General features: G+C 52.7%; 1 protein-coding gene and 1 long non-coding RNA gene across 5 annotated transcripts in view; one reads left to right on the plus strand and one right to left on the minus strand.

Moving 5' to 3' along the window:
* Window positions 1–286, minus strand: part of LOC150016050 (uncharacterized) — a 38,294-nt gene extending 38,008 nt beyond the window's left edge. The window contains exons 1-2 of one of the 4 annotated variants that reach the window (XR_016509771.1): window positions 266–286; window positions 1–75 (exon numbers count right to left, since the gene is read on the minus strand). This is a non-coding gene — a long non-coding RNA (uncharacterized LOC150016050). Of the gene's footprint in view, window positions 165–265 lie in introns of those variants that run through there. The other 3 variants (XR_016509768.1, XR_016509769.1, XR_016509770.1) reach the window with 3 other exon arrangements.
* Window positions 287–2,707: 2,421 nt separating this feature from the next.
* Window positions 2,708–27,318, plus strand: LOC150016053 (myosin-6). Its single transcript, XM_090270250.1, has 38 exons — window positions 2,708–2,789; window positions 3,106–3,321; window positions 4,533–4,676; window positions 4,924–5,080; window positions 5,179–5,206; window positions 5,449–5,560; window positions 5,853–5,945; window positions 6,593–6,656; window positions 6,894–6,992; window positions 7,653–7,756; window positions 7,842–7,980; window positions 9,395–9,663; window positions 9,937–10,107; window positions 11,222–11,531; window positions 12,214–12,284; window positions 12,559–12,646; window positions 12,746–12,863; window positions 13,007–13,130; window positions 13,417–13,553; window positions 14,794–15,049; window positions 15,188–15,430; window positions 15,605–15,781; window positions 16,069–16,214; window positions 16,458–16,548; window positions 18,586–18,975; window positions 19,338–19,464; window positions 19,556–19,674; window positions 20,013–20,209; window positions 20,744–20,927; window positions 21,099–21,264; window positions 21,365–21,489; window positions 22,391–22,699; window positions 22,948–23,151; window positions 24,075–24,200; window positions 24,308–24,583; window positions 25,951–26,046; window positions 26,734–26,868; window positions 27,237–27,318. The coding sequence occupies exons 2-38, from the start codon at window positions 3,118–3,120 to the stop codon at window positions 27,258–27,260; spliced, it is 5,823 nt and encodes a 1,940-aa protein (XP_090126376.1). The 5' UTR covers window positions 2,708–2,789; window positions 3,106–3,117; the 3' UTR covers window positions 27,261–27,318.
* The last annotated feature ends 647 nt before the right edge of the window (window positions 27,319–27,965 follow it).

Consider the following 27,965-nt stretch of genomic DNA (forward strand, 5'->3'; position numbering starts at 1 on the left):
CTGTGGCAGGAGCCTCCACCCCGTGCCCTCACACTCCGGGACTTCCAGCAGAATGAGGAGCTGCTTTGGGAGGAGCTGAGGGAGGATGGAGAGCATGTGTGGGTGTGAGAGCCAGGAAAGTGGAAGGGGCCTAGGAAAGGGAGAGGAGGGCAAACCAGACCACAGAGGGGGCAGAGCCCTGGAATCAAGTTAGCCCCTTCCCTCCCCCTCGTCCCGTAGAACGCAGCAGGAGCTGCCTGCCACCCCTCACCCCCTCTCCACCTACATGGAGTCTGGCCTGCTCAGAACGCAGGGTTTCCTAAGGACAAAGCCTAGTCTTTGTCACCTGGACCCAACCTAGGCTGACCTCATGTTCTCAGCCCCTTATCTTGTCCCCAGGGCAATGGGAACCAGGCAGTGAGTGAGGCATTGGGCCAGGACTAACCCCCCAGCTTGCACAATGGGGCCTCAAGTGACCTAGAGCTGGGGACAGGTGGCCTGTATTCCCTGGGGTAACAATTTGACGTGTGCACCTGCAGGGGATGGGGAGGTGGGGTTGACTCACAGGACACTGGGTATAGGATTCAAGTGGTCTGGAGACAAATATATATTCCTGAATCTGATGATGGGACAGTAGAGGGTCCTAGGGAGTTGGAGACCTTGGGAGAGAAGCCACATGCTTAGTGGAAAGCTCTCCTACCCAGAGAAGCTGACCCCTGCCTGTCCTACCCACCTCCACACTCTAGAGCTATATTGAGAGGTGACAGTAGATGGAGTGGGAGGGGGGAGGGGGGAGCTGGGAGAGTATTCTTGGGTGTGAGGGTGTGGGGGAAAGCCAGAGCAGGGAGCCTGGCTTTGTTTCCCGAACACAATGTCCACTTAGTCATAACAGTCACGGCTGCTGAAGACCTGACACCTACTGCCTTTGAGAGGTGGCATCAGTAGAGGCTGGGGAGGGAGGCCTGAGGGCCTGGGGCACTTGGGGACACCATGAAGAAGGGCATGTGACGATGAGCCCCAAGAAGTTTGGAAGGGGCACCAGAGTTCTACCTGGGAAGGGGCGGCAGACTGCAGAGCTTCACCCGCACCCCCACCCCAGGCAACAAGGAGCCCAGGGCCCAACTGTTGTAAATCCCCAGGCCTGCCAGGCCCCAACCAGCCCCAGCAGCATCTGCACTCTCGGCAGTCCAGAGAGGCGGAAGGGAGCGGCCCCCCACCCCCATCCCTCTTCCCTCAGGGATTTAATGCCTCCTATCCCCTGATGCCTGCCCCCCATCAGGAGCAAAGGGTGGCAGTGGTAGGGTAAAATTGTATGTGTGCAAATGTGTGTATCGGTATGCATAACAGAAAGTAGGAAAATTTACAAACTTAAGTTTATAAGTGTGAAAATTCTGCATGTGTGTGGCTAAGCGTGGGCGTGGACATGTGGTGGTCGAGTTCATGTTTAAGGGTCCTGGACTGTGGGTCTGAGTACAGATCTGCTGTAGTGGCATGAGGGAACCCCTCCTTCTCCTGTTTGAGAGGCTGGACGGTGGGCATTGTAAGAGGAGCATAAGGGGAGGGGCCGGGGGCTCCAGATGTGTCCCCAAGGCAGCACAGCCTCAAGTCCCCAAGAGGACACCTACATGAAAACTTGGGGAACAGAAGGTAACAAGACACAACCTTGGTGCTGAGAGGGGCAGCACAGGAGTCATGGAGACCGCCTTCCTGGGCATCCTGGCTTCAGCTCCCAGTCCCTAGCTCTGTAGACTTCAGGTGGGAGAGTGAGAGATGCTCCCAGCCTGGGGCTGTGTGAGGACAAGCTCAAGTGGGAAGAAGAAGGTGAAAAAGATGGGGAGAGCTTGTGGTTGGAGGGCAGGGGACAAGCATCTGGTTTGCAGGAGAAGGTGACCCTCACCCAGTGTGCTCAACTCACCCTTCAGGTTAAAAATAACCAAGGTAAGGAGGGGGAGGTGGTGTGAGAAGGTCCTGTCTTCCCACTCTCTGCCCATCAGTCCTTTGGAGGGGAGGAATGTGCCCAAGGACTAAAAAAAGGCCCTGGAGCCAGAGGGGCTAGGGCAACAGACCTTTCATGGGCAAATCTGGAGGCCCGGTTGTCCTCCTCTCACCTCCAGAGCCAAGAGATCAAGGGAGGAGGAGCTAGCAGAGGACAGAGGTGGGAGGGAGGGTCCCTCCCGGAAGGACTCCCAATTTAGGCAGCGGGTGGGGGCAGCGAGATATAAAAGGAGCTGGCTGCGAGGACTGGCAGATACTCCCTTGAGCCAGGTAAGAGCAGGGGTGGGCGAGGGCTCTGTGCCACACTCCCAGAGCCCCCACCTTGAGAGGCTGTGCCTTCACAGGGGAATGGGGCACAGGTCGGCTGGAGAGTTTTGCTAGAACTGCCCTTCTCCAGCCCTGGGACGTTCCCACTGACAGAGAGGAGGTTTCAGTGGAAAAGCCAGAAACCTCTTTTCTTCTCCCATCTGCATTTCTTTCCTGCATCTGTCATTTTCTGCTTTCTGTGTCCTCCCCATACCGTCTCCAGCATTCTCCCTCCTCTGGTGGCTCCCCTCTCTTTGCCTGGTGTTCTTTGCTTCTTGGTCTTTGTCAAAACTCATCATGTTTCTTTGGGTCTCCCCCTCGCTCTTCCTTCTTGGCTGCGTGTTCTAATCTTGCCTCTCCCTCTTTCCCACTCCAATCTACATCTGGCCCCTCACATCTCCCCACCTCCATGGTTCTTCATCCTCTATCTCTTCTCTCTGCCCGGCTGCACCTCTTTGGCTCCACCCATGGTCCAGAATCTTCAGAATTGTTTGTGAAGAGTTAACCAGGTGAGAACCACTGATTTTCTCCTGGGAGTCAGGTTGCTAGAACAGGGGCTCACATCTGTCCTCAGAGCAGCTCAGCACCCCTCCTTAGCAAACTGCAGCCAGTTCCACCCCCGGCAGATGCCTCACAGAAATTCTCCTTCAGAGTCACTTTAGAGGGCAAGGGAACAGAACTTGAGGAAGGAGGGCTGGACCCAAGCCAGGTGTTTCTCAAGGGAGGAGCTCCTACATCCAGGTGGTGAGAAGTTTGGGCAGGGACTGGGGGGTGGAGAGAGCAGTGCCACCCACTAAGGCCTGGTCCCCCCTATTTCGGCCACAGAAGAGCAGCAAGATGAGTGAAGACGCCCAGATGGCCGATTTTGGGGAGGCGGCCCAGTACCTCCGCAAGTCAGAGAAGGAGCGTCTGGAGGCCCAGACACGGCCCTTCGACATCCGCACTGAGTGCTTTGTGCCTGATGACAAGGAGGAGTTTGTCAAGGCCAAGATTACATCCCGGGAGGGGGGCAAGGTCACTGCCGAGACCCAGAATGGCAAGGTGCGTGAAGAACAGGGCCAGGGGAAGGGGGGGAAGGTTTTGGGGCAGGGGCAGGGTAGAGCCACTCACAGTGGGAGCTGATGGGTACTAGAGAAGATCCAAAGCCAGCGGGTGGCAGGACATGCTCCCTTGAGGAGCCCAGTATCTGAGTGAGAACTCTGACCTTTTTCAGGTGCCCTTGCGCAGGTGTGACAGGGCACCATCCCAGTATTGCACACCCATTGCCAGAGAGGATGCTGGAAACCTCAGTTGGGTCTTGCTGATAGAGGGCATAGTCACAACACCCTGTGAAGCTCCCTTCTTGAATCTGCATCTTCTTCTCTGTGCCTCAGTTTCCTCCATGGACAAACTCTCCCAAATTCCCCACACCCAAACCAAGAGCAAACTCATAGACCCAGATGAACACAAAGAGCAGGAACTCTTAAGCAGAATGCTCAGTCCTGGGGCCGGTGACTGGCACTCAGAAGTCCTCAGTCCCTGGTCCCTCACGCCAGCCATGAGAATTGCCACTGGTCACCAGCAGCAGCTCAGAATCGTAGGCCCCGCAGACACATTTACTGAATGTGGCATCTCATCGAGGTGTGGAATCCTGGGTAACAGCCCACTGGGGGCTTAGACTCTTACCCCAGCTCTGCCACTAACAAGCCACCAGGCCAGCAAATCATTTCATTATTTAAGCCGCAGCTTCCTCCACTGTAACAAATGGTGGAATACCTGCCGCAGGATCTAATGACACCAGAGCATGGCAAATTGACCAGTGCCATTCAAACCAGTGACAGTGGCCATTGGGGAGGTAGGGTAGATGGGTGAGATATTTTTCCAGTAAAGGTGAAGGTTTTCCTCAAGTACTGCCCCCAGGAGTCATGGTAAGGTGTATGTGCACAGAAGGCAGAGCTGGTAGCCCCTCCAAGTTTGCCCCTAGACACTTGGAGCAGGGACTGAAAAGTTACACTCAGGAACACAGGGTCTAGGGTATTGACAAGATGCAGAGAATCTAGGACGGTCCCTAGGGTGGGAGAGAGAGTCAGTGGGCGAATTTCCTGGGAAGCTCTGGAGTAGGACCTGGGCCCGGGGCAGAGAAGGGCTAGGGGAGCAAGACCAGGCAGTGGCCCGTGTTCTGGGAGGAGGTAAGTGGGTGAGGCTGGAGACCACAGACTGGGAACTGTACTCATCCTGTCCTACTACCCATGCTCCCCCCTCCCCCACCCCAGACAGTGACCGTGAAGGAGGACCAGGTGTTGCAGCAGAACCCGCCCAAGTTCGACAAGATCGAGGACATGGCCATGCTGACCTTCCTGCATGAGCCCGCTGTGCTCTTCAACCTCAAGGAACGCTATGCAGCCTGGATGATCTATGTGAGTGCATTCTGCACGTGGCAGGGAGCCCATCCTGGACCAAGACCAGAGTAGGCCAGGGCAACATTCTCAAGGCGAGAAGGTCAAAACTCTCCCAAGGGACCCAGCACACCCCACCCCCCTGCCCCTGGTCAGCTGCAAGAAGAGAGGAGCCAGCTGGAGTGACCAGGGACTCTCCTGCTTGCCACCACTGCCCATCCTGGGTTCTCCCTTCTGGCCTCTCATGCCTGCTTGCCTCTTGCTCCAGACCTACTCAGGCCTCTTCTGCGTCACCGTCAACCCCTACAAGTGGCTGCCGGTGTACAATGCAGAGGTGGTGGCTGCCTACCGGGGCAAGAAGAGGAGCGAGGCGCCGCCCCACATCTTCTCCATCTCTGACAACGCCTATCAGTACATGCTGACAGGTGAGCCCTGTGGCCCTGAACTGTGCCCCCTCAGCCCCGCAGCCATGGACCTAGGCCCTCAGCCCTGACCTCACTGTCTGTCCTCTTTTCTCTTCCAGATCGGGAGAACCAATCCATCCTCATTACGTGAGTGAGCGCCATCTGCCCACAAAGGGGCTTGGGGGAACCCAGGCTGATTCCTGGGGGTCAGGGGGGAGGAAAGGTTTCAGGTTGTGACTGCAAAGAGTGTGGGGTGCTGGGCTCTCAGAGAAGTGCTGGAGCGACCAGTGATGATGGGCAATTTCTGCTGGTGGAGGAGGGGGCAGTGCTTGAGTCCAAGAGGAGAGCAGTGGGAATCTTAGGTTCTGATGGGTCCCTGTTGCCTCCAGCGGAGAATCCGGGGCAGGGAAGACGGTGAACACAAAACGTGTCATCCAGTATTTTGCCAGCATCGCAGCCATAGGTGACCGTGGCAAGAAGGAAAATCCCAATGCAAACAAGGTGCGGGATGGGCCACAGGCTCAGCAGAAGGGGTCTGGGGCAGGCTGACCCTAGTGACCCTGAGCCTTGACCTGGGGAACGGTGGTAGCAGCAGCACTGAGCCCAGTGCTCAAGACCTTCCTGGAGAAGTCACACACTCTGAGATCCAAATATGGCCCTTTGGAGCTGCAGGCTCCTCAGCAGTCCACCCAGCCCTGTCCCCGTTTCCCTGGACCAGAGCAGCCCCCTGCCCTCCCACAGGTACCCAAAAGTGGACAGAAAATGAACTCCCAAGGTTCTGCTTCCCCTGCAGGGCACCCTGGAGGACCAGATCATCCAGGCCAACCCTGCCCTGGAGGCCTTCGGCAATGCCAAGACCGTCAGGAATGACAACTCCTCCCGCTTTGTGAGTGCCCTTGACAACTGACAACTGGCTTCATTTGGCCTTAACCAAAAAAGGGGGGCACTAACCACACCCACTTGATTGTTCTGCATTTGGCTTGAAATGTCAACAAGTACACACACACACACACACAGGCACACACACACACACCCCTCCTGACTCAGCGTGCCTCTGGGAACGCAAGAAAAAAAAACCCGAGCCACCACAGCTGTTCCATTGATGAGAAATGGAGTAGATTTAGTTGCATTCTAGACTTTCCTTATGTCTGTTTCCAGAGCTCTTCCACATTAGAGTGGGAAGAGAACCTAGACATTGGAGCCAATTCCCCAGCTTTACACTTGCCCAGCACGTCCCACACCTGTCTGAGCTCTAGTCCCTTCATCTGTGAGACAGGTGGTAATAGTCACTGAGAGGAGGACATGAGGTCATATCAGAAGTACAAACAGGAGACATTCTCTCTGTCCTCATTCCTGTGCCGCTGTTTCTGGATATATGTGGGTATGGGCATCCTTTCCCTGTTTTCGTGATGCTAAACTAGGGCCCCAAATTGGTCATTTACATTTCCAGGGCATTCTGAATTGTGTTGAGGCCTAAAATCCCTATTCTGTCTCTTTTGACCAATTCCCTCACTTTGTCCCATCTGCCCCCAGGGGAAATTCATCAGAATCCACTTTGGAGCCACTGGAAAGCTGGCTTCTGCTGACATAGAGACCTGTGAGTGTGCAGGCAACCCTGCCCACCTCTGGGGGCCCTCCTCCTCTGCCTCTTTTCCCTGTGGGTGGCCCTGTTTCATCATTTCCCCTCCATCCTCGGTCTTTGTCTGCAGCTGCCTCTTGGCTTTAGTTTAGTCCTCTGTTCCTCAAACCATGGCTTTCCCCTGACTCTCTCCATCTTGCTGTGGGGGACTGATCTCCTCCCTTCCTTACCCACCTTCTTCTCTCTGCACTTCAGATCTCCTAGAGAAGTCCCGGGTGATCTTCCAGCTCAAGGCTGAGAGGAACTACCACATCTTCTACCAGATCCTGTCCAACAAGAAGCCAGAGCTGCTGGGTGAGCCTGACCCATGACCCCGCTGCCCCACTGCTATTCCAACACAGGGCAGGTGCCCTCCATTTCCTCGCCCTGCCCTGCTGCCCCACTCACCGCCCTCCTCCCTCCTTCTGCACAGTGGCTTTATCTTTCCTTTCTTTTTTTAAAGAAAATATTTGTTTATTTTTACAAAGAGGGGGGGGGAGGGAAAAAGAGAGGGAGAGAAACATCAACGTATGGCTGCCTCTTGTGCGCCCCTAACCAGGGACCTGGCCCGCAACCCAGGCATGTGCCCTGACTGGGAATCCAACCCGCGACCCTTTGGTTCACAGGCTGGCGTTCAATCCACTGAGCCACACCAGCCAGAGCGGCTTTCTCTTTCTGCCCCACCTTGGGTCTGCCTGCACCTCCTCTTGCCCCCCTTCCCACCCTTTTCTTGTCATATTTTTCTCCTCTTCCTTGTTGGCTTTCTCCTTCTCCTCTTCCTTTGCTTCTCCTTCTCACAGGTGTCCTCCCTCCCTGGGTCACCTGCCCTCCCCCCAGCTTTTCATTTCTTTTGGAGTCTCTCCATGGTCCTTGCTGATTCTCTTCCTCTCTATCTGCTCTCAATCCTCTCCTCCCTTCTCCTAACCCCTCGCTGCCCCCACCCCTTGTCCCCTGCCTTGCTTCTTGCCTGGACAGAAATGCTGCTGATCACCACCAACCCCTACGACTATGCCTTCGTGTCTCAGGGAGAGGTGACCGTGGCCTCCATCGACGACTCCGAGGAGCTCATGGCCACAGATGTGAGTGAGGAGGTAGTGTGAGGGCTCCAGAGGGCTCCTGGGCCACAGACTCCAACCACCCCTTTGCCTCTCTCCCTTTGGCCAGAATGCCTTTGATGTTCTGGGCTTCACTGCTGAGGAGAAATCCTGTGTCTATAAGCTGACGGGGGCCATCATGCACTATGGAAATATGAAGTTCAAGCAGAAGCAGCGAGAGGAGCAGGCAGAGCCAGACGGCACCGAAGGTCTGAGGGGCAGGAGGGCAGGCGCTGGAAAGGCTTCAGGTGCTGGGTGTTCACCCATCAAGAGGAGAAGGTCCTCTCAGAGCTGGGTCTCCCACTCTGTGTCCAAAAGTACTAACTTTTAACAGTTCTTAAGGGGCGAGCTTGACAACAACAGAGAAAATGGGAGGAAATCAGAAGTCTGAGGGCAGCTAGTCAGAAGGAAATGCCTTTTCCAAGGGACAGGATCTGCCCCACCCCTCCCTCTTCAGTCCTGCTCCAGGCTGTGTTACAGCCTAGCCAGGCCTCTGGCCACCCACTGTCCCCAAAGAGGACCTGAGGCTCATGGGGTAGATGGGTGTGGTAAGGGCTGAGGAGGGACCAGGGACATGGGAGACGTGGGCAGACAGGGAGGCCCCCCACCATCTCAAGTTCTCAACACCAGCAATACTGACAAGAAGTGAGTTAAGAATTTTTCCTTCTGTGCCCAAAGCTCGCCAAAGCCCAAACACACACAGACTCTGAGCCCTGCATGTCCCCATCACTGATGCAGTGTATGTGAGGGTGCCTCTCACAGGCTCTGTGCCATGTCATTTAGGAGGCAGCAGGCCAGAGGTCAGGGCACAGTTCAGAGCACTGGTGTCACCCACTCTCTGGCCCTCAGTTTCTTCTTCAGTGAAATGGAGGACAGTCCTTTCCAGCTCCCTCTGGGGCTCTTGCAAGAAATCTTTCAGAAGGAGGTATGAAGGTGTGAACTCTGACAGACAAACACCTGAGAACATTCCTCTTGACCTGCCTTTGAGGACCCCTTCTCTCCATGTCTGTCTTGATCAAAATACCAAGCCTGGCTGTCATGATAGCCATGTCACCAATTATCACAAAATGCTTGAAATTAAACAAATAAATATCCTCTAAATAGAGGAGGTATATTGGATGGCATATCTGAAGAGCCGGGAGTTGGGAGACTGTTCCACATGCTGTTAGGAACTGAATTTCCAGCCAGTCAAGTAGGTCAACACATGGACTGAGTAGAGTGTACTCAATCCTGGGCCAGTCCCGGGATGGAACAAAGGAGGCAGAGAGCAGAGTACATCTCCTCCCATCCCTGCTCTGCAGAGATGAGAGGGTGCAGTGAGCTTAGAGACAAGCTAACAGCAGTGCTAGCGAAGAGCCTGGACCAGAGGCCCCCAGCAGACGTGAAGATGGAGGCAAGAAGGGCTGCCATGTTGTGGGAGGCCCTGGGAGAATGAAGGGGCCTGGGCTGCAGGCTGACTCAGATGCCTGCTGCTTGTGTGACCACAGCAAGCCTTGTGCCCTTCCAGGCTTCCGTTAGCAGCCATTTCATGAGAGGGACCTGACGCTTCAGAAAGGCTCCGGCCCCAGGGAAGGGAAAAGAGTCTGTTGAAAGGACTTGCTTACTCCTTTCCTTCTCCACCAGATGCCGACAAGTCTGCCTACCTCATGGGGCTGAACTCAGCCGACCTGCTCAAGGGGCTGTGCCACCCTCGGGTGAAAGTGGGCAACGAGTACGTCACCAAGGGGCAGAATGTGCAGCAGGTGTACTACTCCATTGGGGCGCTGGCCAAGGCAGTCTATGAAAAGATGTTCAACTGGATGGTGACGCGAATCAACGCCACCCTGGAGACCAAGCAGCCACGCCAGTACTTTATTGGTGTCCTGGACATCGCTGGCTTTGAGATCTTCGACGTGAGTTGGGGAGCCCTGGGAGTAGGGAGAACAATAATGCACTCGTTAGCACATGTAACAGGATGGTCATAGGCCAGGCGCCAGGAAGGCAGTGGGGTTCTGCAGTGATGGAGGCAGCCATCGTCCTGCCTTCAGGGGGCACTCCCTCCCTGCCCTGACAGGGGAGAGGACCAGCCACACCCCTGGCTGGGCTGGACATAGCTCTAGGCTGAGCCCACTGGCCACCAGGCCACCTGCCTACCTGACACGCCTCCGCCTTCATTTGCCCTGCAGTTCAACAGCTTCGAGCAGCTGTGCATCAACTTCACCAACGAGAAGCTGCAGCAGTTCTTCAACCACCACATGTTCGTGCTGGAGCAGGAAGAGTACAAGAAGGAGGGCATCGAGTGGGAGTTCATCGACTTCGGCATGGACCTGCAGGCCTGCATCGACCTCATCGAGAAGGTGCTGCCTCAGCCCCATTGCCTATCGTCCCGTTCCCCACCACCCAGGCAAAATGATAGGTCCATTTCTTCTACAGCCAAGAATCCCAATCCTCTCTACAGACCCAGCTTTCACCCACTGTGGAGTCATAGGCATAGACAGGCCAAACCCCTTCCTTCTGTTCCCAGGACCTTGTCTTCACAGTGATCACATCTCAGTGTCTTAAGAAGGGGATGTAGTGAAGGAGGGGTCTCCTCGCCCTTCTGAAAGTCCATGAGAGGCAATATTCATGAAAAGATCCTAGGCTGAAACTAGAGATGTTGGCTTTCCATCCTTTTCCTGTTCACTGAGAATAAGCCTGTCTTCAGCCCCTCTTATCTATATACTCAGGAGACAGGGTGAAGCTGGTAAAAGGCTCTCAGTGCTGAGTTACCCTCAGGGTGCCCTTGGGCTTTGCTGATAAGGCCCAGAGTCCAGAGGGACTGACTCTCCCCTAGCCCAGCCCCTGTCCTTCAGGAGAGCATCCCATAGGCTTTGGGTGGTAATCTAGGGTACAGGTTTTCCACAGGCCTCAAGTTCCCCTGAAACTGTATGGAAAAGAGTGTCTGTTTGTGTGTGTATGTTTATATACACTCATTTTTCTGGGGAGGCAGTCTTTGCTTCATCAACTTTTCAATAGGACCCTTGCCCCAAGAATAGTCAAGAACCGCATACTTTCTGAAGAGTAGGATATTGTGCAGAACCTGGATCCCTCTAATCATCCCTTGAAGAATTGTTACCTATTGTATAGACAGGGGTCTGGCCAGCCCTGTAGTCTGGTGTCTCTGACATACATCTGTCCCTGCCCTCATGGTCCTCTGAGGCAGGAGCCATCCAGGAAGAAAGGGCTGTGCTGGGAGGTCTTGGGGGCTTTGCAGGGTGATTAGGGGTACATGACTCTTCACTGGGTACTCTGGGGCAGAAAGAGGTTATATAGGCCAGATTTGAACATAAATCAGGTTAATTCCAAGAATACTGGCTTCCTATATGAGGATCAGAGACAAGAGCAGGCTCTAATGCTCTGTCAGAGTGTGGGACTCTGGAAACCTGTTATGTGCTCAGTGATGCTCTTTCTACCACCCCACCTTGCTCTCAGCCCATGGGCATCATGTCCATTCTGGAGGAGGAGTGCATGTTCCCCAAGGCCACCGACATGACCTTCAAGTCCAAGCTGTATGACAACCACCTGGGCAAGTCCAACAACTTCCAGAAGCCACGCAATGTCAAGGGGAAGCAGGAAGCCCACTTCTCCCTGGTCCACTATGCTGGCACCGTGGACTACAACATCCTAGGCTGGCTGGAGAAGAACAAGGACCCACTGAATGAGACGGTGGTGGGCCTGTATCAGAAGTCCTCCCTCAAGCTCTTGGCCACACTCTTTTCCTCATATGCTTCTGCTGATTCTGGTAAGAGGGCATCCTCTGCACTGGGCCAGAGCACTTCTGGAGATGCCAGGGGCCAGGGACCCACTACTTCAAAGTTCATGACTCTAGAGGCAGGAGGGAACCTGTGAGTCTTGGGGTGGGTGACAGAAGATCCCACAGCAGTCCATCTGTACCCCTTCTGTGAAAGTGCCATGTTCCACTTTGTGTGGTGGACATCAGCGAATATGTCATGTCTCATCTCAAGACCAAGCACCTGGAGGTCAGTGAGGGTAGCACACACGTGATTGCACCAAGCCCAGCATGCGACTGTATCTGCAGGAGGTTTTGGTGAATGTTGAGAGGATCACTGAACAAATGAGCTTCCAGGTCAGACAATGAAGAGAGAGGGTGTGGACTGAAATGAGGAGGATAAAATATGAGAGGAAAAATATAGAGTGGAAAGATGTAAGCATGAAGGGTGTAGTTAGAAGAGGGTGGAAGAAAAGAGCTGATTCTGTTTCTTCACCTGCTCTGTGGCAAGCACATAAATAAGTTAGATCTTATCTAATCTTCTTCCACCTTTAGAGGTAGTTACTGTCCTCCTTATGGAAAAACTGAGACTTGGAAATAAAAAGTCACACAGCTAGTGAGGGCAGAGCCCTGTCCCTGCCCAAGGGCTCCTCTGTTTAAAGCTCTTGTTTATCATTCCTTCTTTTCTTCTTAGCTGATAGCGGTAAAGGCAAAGGAGGCAAGAAAAAGGGCTCATCTTTTCAGACAGTGTCGGCTCTCCACCGGGTAAGAACCCAGAGACCTGTGTTGGGCAGGCCCAGCCCAGAGCCTTTGGGAGTACCTCCCTAACCTGATGCTCTGAGTTTAGGGGGAAAGAAACTTGAGCTTCATGGTCATTTGTGGCATGCTCATCTACACAAGCTTGAACTTTTGGCATAAATAAGTTGTCAACTCCTTATCCATTTGTGGGCTCTGATGACAGGTTGTCTGGGGCGCAGGGCTCAGGGGCCAAAGGGATGGTCCCTGTGACTCCTGACTCCTCCATTTCATCCACCCCCAGGAGAATCTGAACAAGCTGATGGCCAACCTTAAGACCACCCACCCTCACTTTGTGCGCTGCATCATCCCCAATGAACGGAAGGCTCCCGGTGAGGCATGAGGAAGGGTCCAGTGTGTGTGTTGGGTGGGGGGGGCACTTGGCATCACTTTTCCTGAGGCTGACCCCTCTCCCCTCCCTCCTGCCACAGGGGTGATGGACAACCCCCTGGTCATGCACCAGCTGCGCTGCAACGGTGTGCTGGAGGGCATTCGCATCTGCAGGAAGGGCTTCCCCAACCGCATCCTCTATGGGGACTTCCGGCAGAGGTGGGTACAGGACGCCCCAGGGCTCAGGGAACAGGGGGTGCCCAGGAGGCCTTGGTGAGGAGGGGAGTCTGCAGGTGGCCCCAGATCCTGTGGGCACAGCGGATCAGTGCAGCCGTGGGTGACTCCGGGCACCTCCTTCCCAGGTACCGCATTCTAAACCCATCGGCCATCCCTGAAGGGCAGTTCATCGACAGCAGAAAAGGAGCAGAGAAGCTGCTGGGCTCCCTGGACATTGACCACAACCAGTACAAGTTCGGCCACACCAAGGTCAGTCTAGAGCTTCATGGGGCGGAATTGCAGGGTGTGTGCAGCCGTGCTGAGTGGAGCAGCTGAGAGTTTGGAATGTAGACCCCTGATTCCTGGCTCTCTGTATCAACCCAAAGGCTGGAAGTCAGGCTTCCTTTCTGTCTTGCCTTTCACATTTCACTCCCAGGTGTAGAATGAGCAGGTGACAGGTCCCCTGGGAGCCCAGCCAGGATCTCCCACCCTCTTCCTCCACCCTAGATAACCTTCTCTGAGGCTTCGGTCCCCTTGGCTTTCCCCCATGCCACAGGTGTTCTTCAAGGCGGGGCTGCTGGGACTGCTGGAGGAGATGCGAGATGAGAGGCTGAGCCGCATCATCACTCGTATCCAGGCCCAGTCCCGGGGTCAACTCATGCGCATTGAGTTTAAGAAAATCGTGGAGCGCAGGTGAGGCTTGAGGGAAGGGAGAGGTGCTCCCAGAGATGTAAGAGGCAGACAAATATGGTCAACTGTAATGGGTCAGAAGACCTGAGTTCAAACCCTGACTCCCTCACTTACAAGCTATCCTGAGCAAATGATTTTTACCACTCTGGGTCTCGTTTTGAATTCTTTAAAAAAATTTTTTTTTCATAGGGAAATGCCAGTTAAGACCCTAATTAGATACCATTTAAGCGCACTAGATTTACAAAAAAATCAAGAAGTGTTATTCACCACTTACACATGGGTAAATTAGTGCAACCTCTTTGAAAAACAATTTATCATCTTTTAGGATGAAGAATTGCATACATTTCAGTCCCACTCCTGAGTACATGCCCAGAGAACCTCCTGCAGGTGCACAACACAAGACAACAAAAGAATCTTTATAGCATTGGTAAAAATAGCAAAAATCTGGAAATAACCCTATTTCCCATCCACAAGGGAATGGGTAAATAGTATAGTCATGTGGTGGAATATTAAACAGCAAGGAAAAGAAGGGAACTACAACTACATGGTGCAGTATGTTTGAACCTTAAAAGCATACTGTCAAGTAAACAAAAACAAGTCATTGAAGGATACATACAGTGTGATACAATTTTCATAAAGCTCAGAAATAATAAAAGCAGTGGCATGTTGTTTAAAGATACATACATATATGATTAAAGTATTTTTGGAAAACCTAGGAAATGAAAACCACAAGATTCAGGGCAGTGGCTGCCTGTGGTGGGGGGACCAGGCAAAGGGAGGGACAGGAGCACACAGGCAGAGTCACCACTGGCAATGCTCTAGTCTTTGTCTGGGTGATGGTTTCATAGACCATCATTTTGTTTCATGCATCATAACATATAATATAGATATCCTTACATGTAAAATATAACTTTTAACATACTTGAGGTTCTTATAAGATTAGAAACACTGGACTTAGTAAACACTTTGCAAGTGGTAGCTTTCATTAGTACTAAGGCCCCAGCAGGGAAGATGTAAACTGCCCTGTTGTTTAACTAATCAATTAATAAATGTTTATTGAGCAACTCAGAATTCAATGTGGTAATGTTGAGGTGGGGGTATTTATCAAGGCTACAGGAGAGAGTTCCTGCCCACAGATGCCTACAAACTTGCATAGATGGGCTGGGAGCCAAGTGCAGTTGGCCCCATGATTGAGAAGAGCTCTTTCATAGTGCCCCTCCTTTCCTCCATACTTCTTTGCCAGGGATGCCCTGCTGGTAATCCAGTGGAACATTCGGGCCTTCATGGGGGTCAAGAACTGGCCCTGGATGAAGCTGTACTTCAAGATCAAGCCTCTGCTGAAGAGTGCGGAGACAGAGAAGGAGATGGCCAACATGAAGGAGGAGTTTGATCGCATCAAAGAGGCACTGGAGAAGTCGGAGGCTCGCCGCAAGGAGCTGGAGGAGAAGATGGTGTCCCTGCTGCAGGAGAAGAACGACCTACAGCTCCAAGTGCAGGCGGTGAGGCCACATGATTGTCTCTTCACCTCTCTTTTTCTCTCCCCTAGATTATAGCCCATCTCATCACCACCAGGGACTAAGACCCTGAATCTCTACTGCTTTTAATCAACAGCCCTCCTCTCTGTCCTCGTCTTCTAGGAACAAGACAACCTCAATGATGCAGAGGAGCGCTGCGACCAGCTGATCAAGAACAAGATCCAGCTGGAGGCCAAGGTGAAGGAGATGACCGAGAGGCTGGAGGATGAGGAAGAGATGAACGCTGAGCTAACTGCCAAGAAGCGCAAGCTGGAAGATGAGTGCTCTGAGCTCAAGAAGGACATTGATGACCTGGAGCTGACGCTAGCCAAGGTGGAGAAAGAGAAGCATGCAACAGAGAACAAGGTGAGGCAGCTCCCTTTGGTGCCAGCCCAGGTATGCAGAGGATTCAAAGACTACACTGATCTTAACCAACACCGGGCCACTCAGGGTATCCTGAGAGCAGTGTGTTCCTTGGCATTAGAGATCTCCATATATGTGACCTTTGACCCTAAAAGGGATGGGGTTCTTGGTTGACAGGTGAAGAACCTGACAGAGGAGATGGCTGGGCTGGATGAGATCATTGCCAAGCTGACCAAGGAGAAGAAAGCTCTGCAAGAGGCCCACCAGCAGGCTCTGGATGACCTTCAGGCTGAGGAGGACAAGGTCAACACACTGACCAAGTCTAAGGTCAAGCTGGAACAGCAGGTGGACGATGTGAGTAATTCAAAGCATACTCCATCTCTCTCAGGTCAGGATTTTGCATGCAATCCCAACGGCCAAGGGGTCCCAGATCCCTAGAAATAACTTCTATGACTCCTGGGGCCTTTTTGTTCTCTGTAGTTCCTCTCTAGTCTGAGTCTCTGAATTCTTTGTGCTTGCAGGGATTTCTCTGCTGGCTTTGACTTCCAATCCCCTGAACTTTGAGTTTACAGGGGACCAGACAAGTATGCACCATAGATCTCAGGTTACCTATACGCTGTTTGTTCTCTTTCCTCCACCAGCTGGAAGGATCCCTGGAGCAGGAGAAGAAAGTGCGCATGGACCTGGAGCGAGCAAAGCGGAAGCTGGAGGGTGACCTGAAGCTGACCCAGGAGAGCATCATGGACCTGGAGAATGACAAGCAGCAACTGGAAGAAAAGCTCAAGAAGTAGGAGCCTACAGTGGTCAGGAGCGGCTAATGGGGGTGTCTGGCAGGGGGGTTAGAGCATAGCGTGCTGCAGCCCCACTGGCCATGGTTGCTTTGTGCACAGTGGGAATGAGGTGTCGATCACAGCCCTCCCTCCTTCACCCTCTGGGCCAGGTGAGAGGGGCTGATCCTGGCATGTTAAGGCAAGAGAAGAAAATGGGCACAGAGAAAGGAAGACCACCTGTCACCCTGATTTTTCTCCAGGAAAGAGTTTGAAATTAACCAGCAGAACAGTAAGATTGAGGATGAACAGGCACTGGCCCTTCAGCTGCAGAAGAAACTGAAGGAAAACCAGGTAAAGTTCTTCCTAGTATAGGCAAGGGGTGCTCAATGATCCTGAGGCAGCGGTGGCCACGGGAGCTGCTTAGGGTTGTAGACAGTATCTACAACTCCAGGCCACCGCAAAAGGCCCACCAGTCCTGACTTACAGGCACTTGGACACACCAGCCTTGTCCCATTAGAAAAATAATATCTTACTGAAGCAAGACTATTTCATGCATGGAGTGGGGGTGAGAGGGAATCATACCTACACAAAGGGATTCTCTTTCTGAGCCATGTTCAGCTTTATGGGTTTTCTGCTCTGGGACAAATGCTAGCATCCGATACTCCTCTAACCCTGCATGAGAGTGAGAAGTGCCTTGTAGGGGCCACTCTGTTTATACTCTTCCTGGGTCCTGAACCCAGCCACTAACCCAGGCTAACTCCCCATAGGCCACCCATGTTATGGGGTGAACTCCTACAATCTTGAGCAAGTCACCTCTCCTCAGAGCCTCAAAGTCTAAGAGTCTCCTATCAGCTGCCATGTGGGACTAGTAACTCCTGGCTTACAGAGGACCGAGGAAAAAATGTGTGTGAAACCACTCTGTCAACTAGAAATTAGCCAGCCAACTAGCAAGGACAGGTTCTTTTTCCTTCCCATGGCCTTCTCATCCCTCTGCAGGAGATTAAATTAACAGCCACAGTCTACCTTACCTTTAATGCATCCCAAATTTTAATGTGTTTTTAGTCCTGTGTTTGTCAGAAGCCTGGAAACAAGGAAGGCAGGCGCTTTCATCCCTGTTTTATAACTGCAGAAGCTTCATGGCTTGCTCTAGATACAGTGACCCCAAAGGCAACAGACACTCAGCTACTGAGGGCAGGGCCTTATCCTCTCATTTTCTGGTCAGATGGCAGCAAGTGGAGATAGCTGATCTCCCTTCAGCATTTGGGGCCCATGGCCCAGGCTGCAAATGACACATGAACACAATTCCTCTCCTCTGGGGGCTGCTCAGGAGCTGACCTGCTATCAATGATAATGTGCCCTCCCATCTTCTTTGGTGCTGCTTCTGGGTTTTAGCCAGAAAGTCAAGATATCCTTAGGCTCTCTACCATGGGTCTGGGCAACTTCTCTGACTCATGGACCCAGAAAAATAGTGTTGTCATCTTCATGAAGTCTTGGCCACAGGCTGTGGCTCCTTTTTCTTCCTGCTCAAGTTCTTGTACATAGTCCCAACTTCTCCATCCTGGGAGCACAGGCATGGTGGTCCTCTCCTTCCTGCTCCCAGGATCCACCCATGCATGTTCCATTAACACTGTTCATAACCACAGATGAGGGGATCCCACCAATCCTCCCCTTTGCTTGTGGCTAGTCAGACAACAGATCAGAATGGTAGATGAGTCATTATTCCAATCTAGTCAAGGCCAAGGCTAAGGTCAGAAAAATGAGGTAGAGGCAGAAGGCACTCAGCTGGCCTGGAAGGGAACAATAAAACTAGAGCCCAGCACTGGTATAAATAAAGCAAACCCTGGAGAGTGAGGAATACGGTTGACTGGACTTTGTGGTCAACTTGGAAAACTACAAAAGCTTTTGATTGTTGTGAGGTGCATTGTTGCAAATGTTTGTAAAATGCAAGCACCCGCTTTCCTGCCTTATGGTTAGGAGAGCAGACCCTAGTACATCTGTGGAATCTATGAGATTTAAGATCTCACAAGTTCTTGCAATCCTCTTCCAAATACATATTCTCAGGACTCAGGGCTACAGATTCTCAGACTGGGTCTGAGATGTCCCTGGAAAGTACCTCAAAGTTTTGACTTCAACCACATTCATATTGATGGCCTCTGCATTACAGAATGTTTAGCAGCATCCTTGGCTTCTGGCCCCTAGATGCTAGTTGCATCCTCCCTCCCCAGTCATGACAGTCAAAAATGTCTCCAGAGATTGCTGACTCACCCCTAGAGAATCATTGCTCTACAGGACCTGAGTGCTTGGGCCAGGACTCTTCTAGATCAGGGAGAGGGGGCTCCAATGGAGGGTTCCAGGCAATGGGTCTGAGCCCTTTGTGTCTGGGCCCAGGCACGCATCGAGGAGCTGGAGGAGGAGCTGGAGGCCGAGCGCACCGCCAGGGCCAAGGTGGAGAAGCTGCGCTCAGACCTGTCCCGGGAGCTGGAGGAGATCAGCGAGCGCCTAGAAGAGGCTGGAGGGGCCACGTCTGCACAGATTGAGATGAACAAAAAGCGTGAGGCTGAGTTCCAGAAGATGAGGCGGGACCTGGAGGAGGCCACGCTGCAGCACGAGGCCACGGCAGCGGCCCTGCGCAAGAAGCACGCCGACAGTGTGGCCGAGCTGAGCGAGCAGATCGACAACCTGCAGCGTGTGAAGCAGAAGCTGGAGAAAGAGAAGAGTGAGTTCAAGCTGGAGCTGGACGATGTCACCTCCAACATGGAGCAGGTCATCAAAGCCAAGGTGGGCCTGCGCTCAGCTTCTCCTCACCCTCTTCTCCCTAACAGCTTGTGCCTTCCTTTCACTTTTCCTATCTGCCATCTCTCTTGTCATTGCCACTCCCTCCATTATCCTTTGGTCTCTCTTACTCTCTCCCTTGCTCCTTCCTCACCGTCCACATTTCCATCTCTTCACCATTCTTCCCTTCTTTAGCTCATGCACCCTCTTCAGGTTGTACCCTTCCAGCACCACCCCATTTCACACCCAGCCTTCTGTGTTCTCCCCACCTTGGTCCTCTTTTCCTTCCTCTGGTCCACCCAGCCCCTACCCCCTGACAACTCCAGCCCCTCCACATTCACCCTTCCCTGTCCCTTTACTGCTTAAAGGCAAACCTGGAGAAAATGTCTCGGACATTGGAGGACCAGGCCAACGAGTACCGCATGAAGCTGGAAGAGGCCCAACGCTCCCTCAATGATTTCACCACCCAGAGAGCCAAACTGCAGACTGAGAATGGTGGGTGTCCCTAACCAGCCCTGTGCCTGCCCCCAGAGAGGCCATCAGTTGCCTTCTTCTGTGGCCTACAAACTCATATTCCCACCTCCAGGAGAGCTGTCCCGGCAGCTAGAAGAAAAGGAAGCACTGATCTCACAGCTGACCCGAGGGAAGCTCTCCTACACCCAGCAAATGGAGGACCTCAAGAGGCAGCTGGAGGAGGAGGTTAAGGTGAGGGAGGGAGCAGTAGGACAGGCTTGATGGCAGCCCTGGGGCAGTTAATATCAACACCAGAAAGAGACTGCAGAGAGGCTCCTGCATTGGGAAGGCCTCCATCTGGGTTCTTCTAGTCTTCAGCTAAGCCACACCTGCATCATCAAATGCCTCTTTTCTTATTTGTAAGGGGGTGGGGTGGGCAAACTGGGAAGCTGCTCCAGGATGTTGAGATTCCACGCCCCGAATGTGACTGGGGCTTAGTTGAAGTTCACAGATATGAAAAGGATTTGCAAAAGGCATTCCCTCTCACCTTCCTGGGAGCTGAACCCAACTCCTAGTGTTAACCTCCCCAGGCGAAGAACGCCCTGGCCCATGCAGTGCAGTCGGCCCGGCACGACTGTGACCTGCTCCGGGAACAATATGAGGAGGAGATAGAGGCCAAGGCAGAGCTGCAGCGCGTCCTGTCCAAGGCCAACTCAGAGGTGGCCCAGTGGAGGACCAAGTACGAGACGGATGCCATCCAGAGGACCGAGGAGCTTGAGGAGGCCAAGTAAGTTCTAGGTCGTCCCCCACGTTGAATCTAAGAAAGGAAGGAGCCAGAGCACCTAGGATGAAACAGGCGAAGTGGGAATGGGAAGGGGATTTGGTGTAGGAGAGAGAGGAGGGTGGGAGAAATGCGGTGGAAAATAGAGGTGCTTGGATCCTGCACTCTGAGTAAACCCCGAGTGGCCCTGGCTCACTTCCTGTGACGGGCGAGCTTTTGGCCCGGGTTATACCTGATGCTCACGTATAAGACGAGCAAAAAGCTTGTTGGTCAGAGGAGCTACCATCGATCAGCCTGGCATGGGGACAGGTGAGGGCTGCCACCCCAGTGATGCTACAAGTGGGAAGAAGACTGCTCTAGGCACCCCATGGCCTTGGCTCCCTCAAGGCAGGGGTCCCAGGGCCTAAAGGGTCTGCTCATCATCCCAAAGATCTGTGGGGAGGGAGTGGGTCCTCCTCATGTGGCAGTCCAGGGAGGGGGTGGTCCCAACGCCCCACTATTCCTGGGTGGAGTCCCACACACACACAACCAATCTGGCAGGAAGAAGCTGGCCCAGCGGCTGCAGGATGCTGAGGAGGCCGTGGAGGCCGTCAATGCCAAGTGCTCCTCACTGGAGAAGACCAAACACCGGCTGCAGAATGAGATCGAGGACCTGATGGTGGACGTGGAGCGCTCCAACGCTGCCGCTGCAGCCCTGGACAAGAAGCAGAGGAACTTTGACAAGGTGGGGCCTGGTGGGGGCCGCCACCAGGGGGCAGCAGGAGTACCTGCATCAGTGTGAGGCCAGGAACATCCTCCTTGGAGGCAGGGAGGAGGCTGAGCCCAGGTGAGGGGCCTGAGCAGCACCTGGAGGTGGGGCAGAGCCGCACACTGAGCCCCAACCCTGTCTCCACAGATCCTGGCCGAATGGAAGCAGAAGTACGAGGAGTCGCAGTCAGAGCTGGAGTCCTCGCAGAAGGAGGCGCGGTCCCTCAGCACCGAGCTCTTCAAGCTCAAGAACGCCTATGAGGAGTCCTTGGAGCACCTGGAGACCTTCAAGAGGGAGAACAAGAACCTGCAGGGTGCGCAGAGGGCCAAGGCCAGGGAGGAGGGTGGGTAAGAAAGGCCACAGAGGGTCAGGGAGAACACAGGCTTTGAGCTTTCTGGCCCTCTGACCCCCAGAGGAGATCTCCGACCTGACTGAGCAGCTGGGAGAAGGAGGAAAGAGTATCCATGAACTGGAGAAGATCCGCAAGCAGCTGGAAGGGGAGAAGCTGGAGCTGCAGTCAGCCCTGGAGGAGGCCGAGGTGAGGGCCTGGCTCTGCCTGCAACCCTGTCTTGGATCCTCTCCTGCTCCCCTCAGCCCTACTGTCTTTGACTCCCCAAGTCTTACTCACCCTGACCCCAAGACAAAGCTATTAGCTCCTTATTCATAGTCCAAGGTTGTCTACCCACTACCCATGACTACGTCCAAAGCCAAGGTCTGCACAAAGAAAACATCACAATCTGATCACAGGCCATAAGAGGTTTATAACGTTTAAGCCTGACCATCATAATAACCCCTGAGACAGTGGGTGGCAGTGTAGACTCTAGAGTCAACAGACCTGAGTTTGAAACTTGGCTTTAGGGCCTCCACTGTGTCATAGGGCAAGTTCCTTAACCTCTCTGTACCACAGTTTTCTTACCTGTAAAATTAAATTAATTGTACATACCTCATAATATTTATGCATGATTATTATGAAAATAAATGAGGCAACACATCTAAGCACTTGATATATATTAGCTATTGTAACTGTTCATTTTTAAGACCCCAGGGATAGCCCTGAGTATTTGGGCTTCTAAATTTTTTCTCTGAAGGGTGAGGAGCCTGGGAAACAAAGATAAAGCCTTGAATTTGTGGGTACAAAACTCCCTCCTTTTTCTATGATATTTTAGATGAGTCAGAACCATGTAGTGTTGGTGCTGGGATGTCTTCGCAATTGTGAGGTCCAAACCCTTTCCTTGGCAGAGGAAGCCCAGGGCATCCTGCATCTCCTCCCCCAGAGCACCCAGGTGGCCTAAAAGGCAGTTTCCACCTCCCCATCTCTTCCCAGCTCTCCCCTCCAGGCCGTAGTCTTGGCTGCCATCCGTATGCTATCAACCTCCCTCTCCACCCCGCCCTGTGCCCTGATTCTCTGCCTCAACCCTCTCTCCCCACACCCCTCCCAGGCCTCCCTGGAGCATGAGGAGGGCAAGATCCTCCGGGCCCAGCTGGAGTTCAACCAGATCAAGGCAGAAATGGAACGGAAGCTGGTAGAGAAGGACGAAGAGATGGAGCAGGCCAAGCGCAACCACCTGCGGATGGTGGAGTCACTGCAGACCTCCCTGGACGCGGAGACGCGCAGCCGCAACGAAGCCCTGCGTGTGAAGAAGAAGATGGAGGGCGACCTCAATGAGATGGAGATCCAGCTCAGCCACGCCAACCGCATGGCCGCTGAGGCCCAGAAGCAACTCAAGAACCTCCAGAGCTTGCTGAAGGTACACAGAGACTTTCAGAAGCAGCAAGTCACCTCCCCAGAGAGATGACCCCCATGTGGCCAGGCTGGGTGGTGGTATCCCATCGCAGCTCCAGATCCCTCCTGCCCCAGGGCCGTTGCAGAGACAAGCCACATGCTCCTTCTGAGCCATCACAGTGTGCTCCCCACCGACATCCAGTTTGGAGCAACAACCTTCTGATGGGCCCAGAGGCCGGTTGCCTCTCTCACGCCCATCCTCCTGATCCACAGGACACCCAGATCCAGCTGGACGATGCGGTCCGGGCCAACGATGACCTGAAGGAGAACATCGCCATCGTGGAGCGGCGCAACAACCTGCTGCAGGCTGAGCTGGAGGAGCTGCGGTCTGTGGTAGAGCAGACGGAGAGGTCTCGGAAGCTGGCTGAGCAGGAGCTGATCGAGACCAGCGAGCGGGTGCAACTGCTGCACTCCCAGGTGAGGAGGTCAGGGGCCACTGTGGGGATAGCCGCTGAGTGGCAGAGCCTGGGCTATAGATATTCTGAACCAGAGGTTCTGAGTGAGCATGTCCAACAAGGGTCGCAAATTATCTGAGCCAAGTCTAATTTGTGAGTCATGGCTGTGGAACCTTGAGAAAGGGGTCTAGACTTAAAAGCTGAGAGCCATGATTTTTTAAATTGTATTTTATTGTTTATGCTATTACAGTTGTTCCCACTTTTTCTCACTTTGCCCACCTCCACCCAGCATCCCACCCCTGAGACTGTCATGACTGATTGGTGATGACTGCCAAAGTCACAAATCTGGAAGGAGAGGAATGCATGCTGTTACTCACTATCCTTGATCTAGAAGACACTTCCATCTTGCTCTGTAAAAGATGGGACTTTGGAAGTTTAAAGGAGCACAACTGCACCTACTTGCAAACTGCTCTTTTTCTGCAATCCCATACGCGCTGCCATGCTCTGCAGTGAGTTTCTGTGCCCATCTCACTGCAGGGCCCTGTAGTTTGTTCCACAGCCTAGTGAGTGTGGGAATAACATCATGCGCTGACCTGGTCCTCTCTTCCTTACTCTACTACATCCTCTCTGTAACCATAATCATTTCCAGGACATTGTTTTGGTAAAAAGTTATTCCCATTTTCCTCAAAATATTTTTATGTTCTTGCATAGATATGTTACTAGAGAGCTCAACAGCAGACCTGCAAACGCTTTGTTGTCTGAAGTCTTTCTTCAGAGCTGATAATTATCTAATTTCATAAGGAAAGGGAAAGCAGGTGGAAAACAAGGAATATACTACAAGCAAGACATGTTTTTAACAAATGACCGGTTTTAATTCTCTCTGGATAAAGGTGTAGAATCAGGTGACAAAGTATACATTCCATACTTTTCTCTGCCCATACCTAGAACACCAGCCTCATCAACCAGAAGAAGAAAATGGAGTCAGATCTGACCCAACTCCAGTCAGAAGTGGAAGAGGCGGTGCAGGAGTGCAGGAACGCTGAGGAGAAGGCCAAGAAGGCCATCACAGATGTAAGTGCCCCCACCCCGCCCGCCTGCTCCAGACCAGGGTCTCCTTGCTGGGCAGTGAGTGTGAGAGGACTCAGCCAGACCACATACCACTTCTCTCCCATCCACAGGCCGCCATGATGGCGGAGGAGCTGAAGAAGGAGCAGGACACCAGCGCCCACCTGGAGCGCATGAAGAAGAATATGGAGCAGACCATTAAGGACCTGCAGCACCGGCTGGACGAGGCTGAGCAGATCGCCCTCAAGGGCGGCAAGAAGCAGCTGCAGAAGCTGGAGGCCCGGGTGCGGGAGCTGGAGAACGAGCTGGAGGCTGAGCAGAAGCGCAACGCGGAGTCGATCAAGGGCATGAGAAAGAGCGAGCGGCGCATCAAGGAGCTCACCTACCAGGTGCGGCAGGTGGCTGTTCTGGGGTGGGGCCATCAGGAGTGGAAGTGTGGACCTGTCCCACCTCCTGCCCCCGACAGACTCCGGGCCAAACCACCACTCAGGAAATGCCACCTGGCCGCCCCTGGTACCTGCTTGTTGAGAAGCTGTCTTTAGATTAACTTTCTTTCACATATTCCAGAGTCAGTTTGGCTTAAGTCCATGAATTTTTCTTGTGAATGGAAGAGAATCTACATCTACTTTCTGAAAACTCTTTTAACCAGAATTTCCTCAGGTTTCTTAATAATCTGAAGATCTACCATGAAGGCTTCAGAATAGTCCCATGAATCTTTCCACCTTCTAGCAGCCTGATTGGGAGGAACATCGTGTGGCATTTTAGGGATAAAAGTCAGGGATGGGAAAAGTCACAACTTCCATGGAACTTCTGGGACAATAGCTAGAAGGCCTTAAAGAAATAAGATCCCAAAATATTCTACGACCTTTATTTGCATAGCTCATAGCTTTTGCCCTTGACCAGTGTGCCTGGTAATGAAAGACAGAGAAAGGGGTATTAGTCCATTTGAAACTGGATATGAGGCACAGGAAAGAGATACAGATGTAGAACTGCAGACGTATTGTGGACATAATGTCAGCCTAGGAAATGTCAGCCTAGCACATACAATGATGTAAACATAGGACGGATCAAGTAACATTGGAGTCAGTGATCCTGGTGCCATATCTGGCCCAGTACGGTATATTAGAATGTTGGGTTATGATAGACTGGAATGATCTGGACTATAATACTCTCTTCTTTCTGTATTCGCCTTTTTCCTTTCTGGTCACTCTGGTGGAACTGATAAGTTGGAGCTGGAACAGCCCAGTGACTCCATATTATTAGATGATGGAATTCCATTTGGTCTGGGCCCCTCCCCCAACTTCCAACTTCAAGGCAGCAGCTCTTATTGCTTTCTTTTTTAATTTTTATTTATTTATTTTTAGAGAGAGAGAGAAAGAGGGGGACAGAGAGAGAGAGAGAGAGAGAAACACTGACTTGTTGTTTCACTTATTTATTCATTCATTGGTTGATTCTTATATGTGCCCTGATTGAGAACCAAACCCGCAATCTTTGTGTATCAGGACATTCTAGCCAACTGAGCTGCTCGGCCAGGGTCAGCTCTCATTGATTTTTAGATCTCGGACTGAAGACTTTGCCTTGGCCCCTTGACCTACAAGTAGTGTCAGAGATAGCTCTTTCCACCACCTTTTCACTCTGGCCCACTTGAGGGAGGGGCAGCTAAGGCAAGGGGAGAAGAGTAGAATGGCGAGGGAGGGAAAGATGATTGGACTTGCTCCTCCCTCAAACCTGACTTCTCCTGCCCATCCACCCCCAGACGGAGGAGGACAAGAAGAACCTGCTCAGGCTACAAGACCTGGTAGACAAGCTGCAACTGAAGGTCAAGGCCTACAAGCGCCAGGCTGAGGAGGCGGTGAGTTCCTGGTTTTCTCCACTCTAATAAACACAGTTCCTGTGTGTCCGAACCAATGAGTGTCCACCCCAACATGGGGTCTGGACAATGGGTTTGCTGTTCACTTTAACTCACAAACATTTGTTACACATGTCCAGTGTGCTCAGAGTTGGTGTCAGCCCTTCTGAGTTAACTAAAGCAATGCTTATTTGATCCAGAACTTGCCTACAAGCTGCTTATAATTCATATACCAGTAAGCCCAAGAGAGGGCAGTGTAGCTGATAATGTAGGCCAGGGGGCCAGATGATGCTAAAGGCTAGAAGGTGGCAGTGAAATTGAGCATGGAAGGGAAGCTGACCAGGCACGGTGCAGTGAAGAAGACATCTGAGTGGGCAGAAAAGTGTGGATGTGAGGTGTTGCTGAGCATGCCTGTGTGGGAAACCCCGGGGCTGGGAGCATGTATCAGATTCACAGTTGGACAAGTACAGTGAGGCTGGATTTGAGTAGGGCTGGACCAGGCAGCATGGGATTCATCTTGGGCAGTGGATGGCCATGAAGGGTTCTAAGTGCTGGACCAGTTTGGGGAGGACACCAAGCCAGGAGTAGAATGCCCTTGGCAAGGCTGTTGCAGGAACATGGGTGAAGGGTGCGAGCACTGAGCCCCATTACCCCCCCACCTCATCCTCCCACCCCCCTGAACCCCCACAGGAGGAGCAGGCCAACACCAACCTGTCCAAGTTCCGCAAGGTGCAGCATGAACTTGATGAGGCGGAGGAGCGGGCAGACATTGCCGAATCCCAGGTCAACAAGCTGCGGGCCAAGAGCCGTGACATTGGTGCCAAGGTGAGTCCCTTCCCCAAGCCTGGCTAGTTTCCCCCACAGCAGCTTCCCTCCAACATCAGTGCCCCTCTGAGTGGGCACTTCTTACCTTATATTTGGATAGCCCCAAGAATCCCACAGCACCAATTCCTGAGAATTCCCCTCCTGCTCAGAGCACCCCTACAGACTAGAACCTCTAGAGAATCCTAGTCCCTCAGGGTTCCATTTAGGGGTCCTAAATCACAAGGACCCCTAAGTGGAACCCCAAGATTCCTGAGGCCTGAGCCTCTCCCTCTAAGGCATCTCCCTTAGGCCCCTTTGAGCCCTACAGATTTCTCCCCATCTTCCTCCCTCTGCCAGTTGCCCCCTGACACATTTTATTCCTTTCTCAGCAAAAATTGCATGATGAAGAGTGATGCTGCCTTCAGGACCTCGCTCTTGCTAACCTGTAATAAATCTGAATGCCAGACTCTACCTGAGCCCCTGTCATTTCTGTCCTGAGCTTAGAGGGCAGCCCTGCCCTGTGTCTGAGCTGTGGTAGCCAAGGTTTCCCAATCTATAGAGGTGGAAACTGGGGCCCCAAGAAGTGAGGTGTCTTTCCTCAGGCAGCAGAACTATGAGTCTTAGTTCTGCTAAACCAACCAGATAAGGGACAAGAGGGAAAATTTTCAAAAGTGGAGAAAACAGCCCTGGCTGGTGTGGCTCGGTGGACTGAGCGCTGGCCTGTGAACCAAAAGGTCACCAGTTTGATTCCCAGTCAGGGCATATGCCTGGGTTGAGGGCCAGGTCCCTATTTGGGGCTGCGTGAGAGGCAGCTAACTGATGGTTCTTTCTCACATTGATGTTTCTCTCCCTCTTTTTCTCCCTCTTTTCCCCTCTCTCTGGAAATAAATAAATAAATAAATAAAATTTTTTTAAGTGGGGAAAACAAAAGCACCAGAAGGATAGACCAATTCTAGACACTGGGAGAGAGAATTTTAGTTTCAAAGCTGAAGCCACCCTCTACCTATCCCACCTCTGAGGCCACAAGGGTTAAAACTGCCCTGAAACACCCATTTCTCCCAACATGAATGTCCCACCAATGCCAGGAGAGGTGCAGAGCTGGCCGGGGATGCAGATGC

This window comes from Furipterus horrens, unplaced genomic scaffold, assembly GCF_987537825.1.
Source record: "Furipterus horrens unplaced genomic scaffold, mFurHor1.1.pri manual_scaffold_3, whole genome shotgun sequence".
In the NCBI taxonomy this organism is placed as follows: Eukaryota; Metazoa; Chordata; class Mammalia; order Chiroptera; family Furipteridae; genus Furipterus; species Furipterus horrens.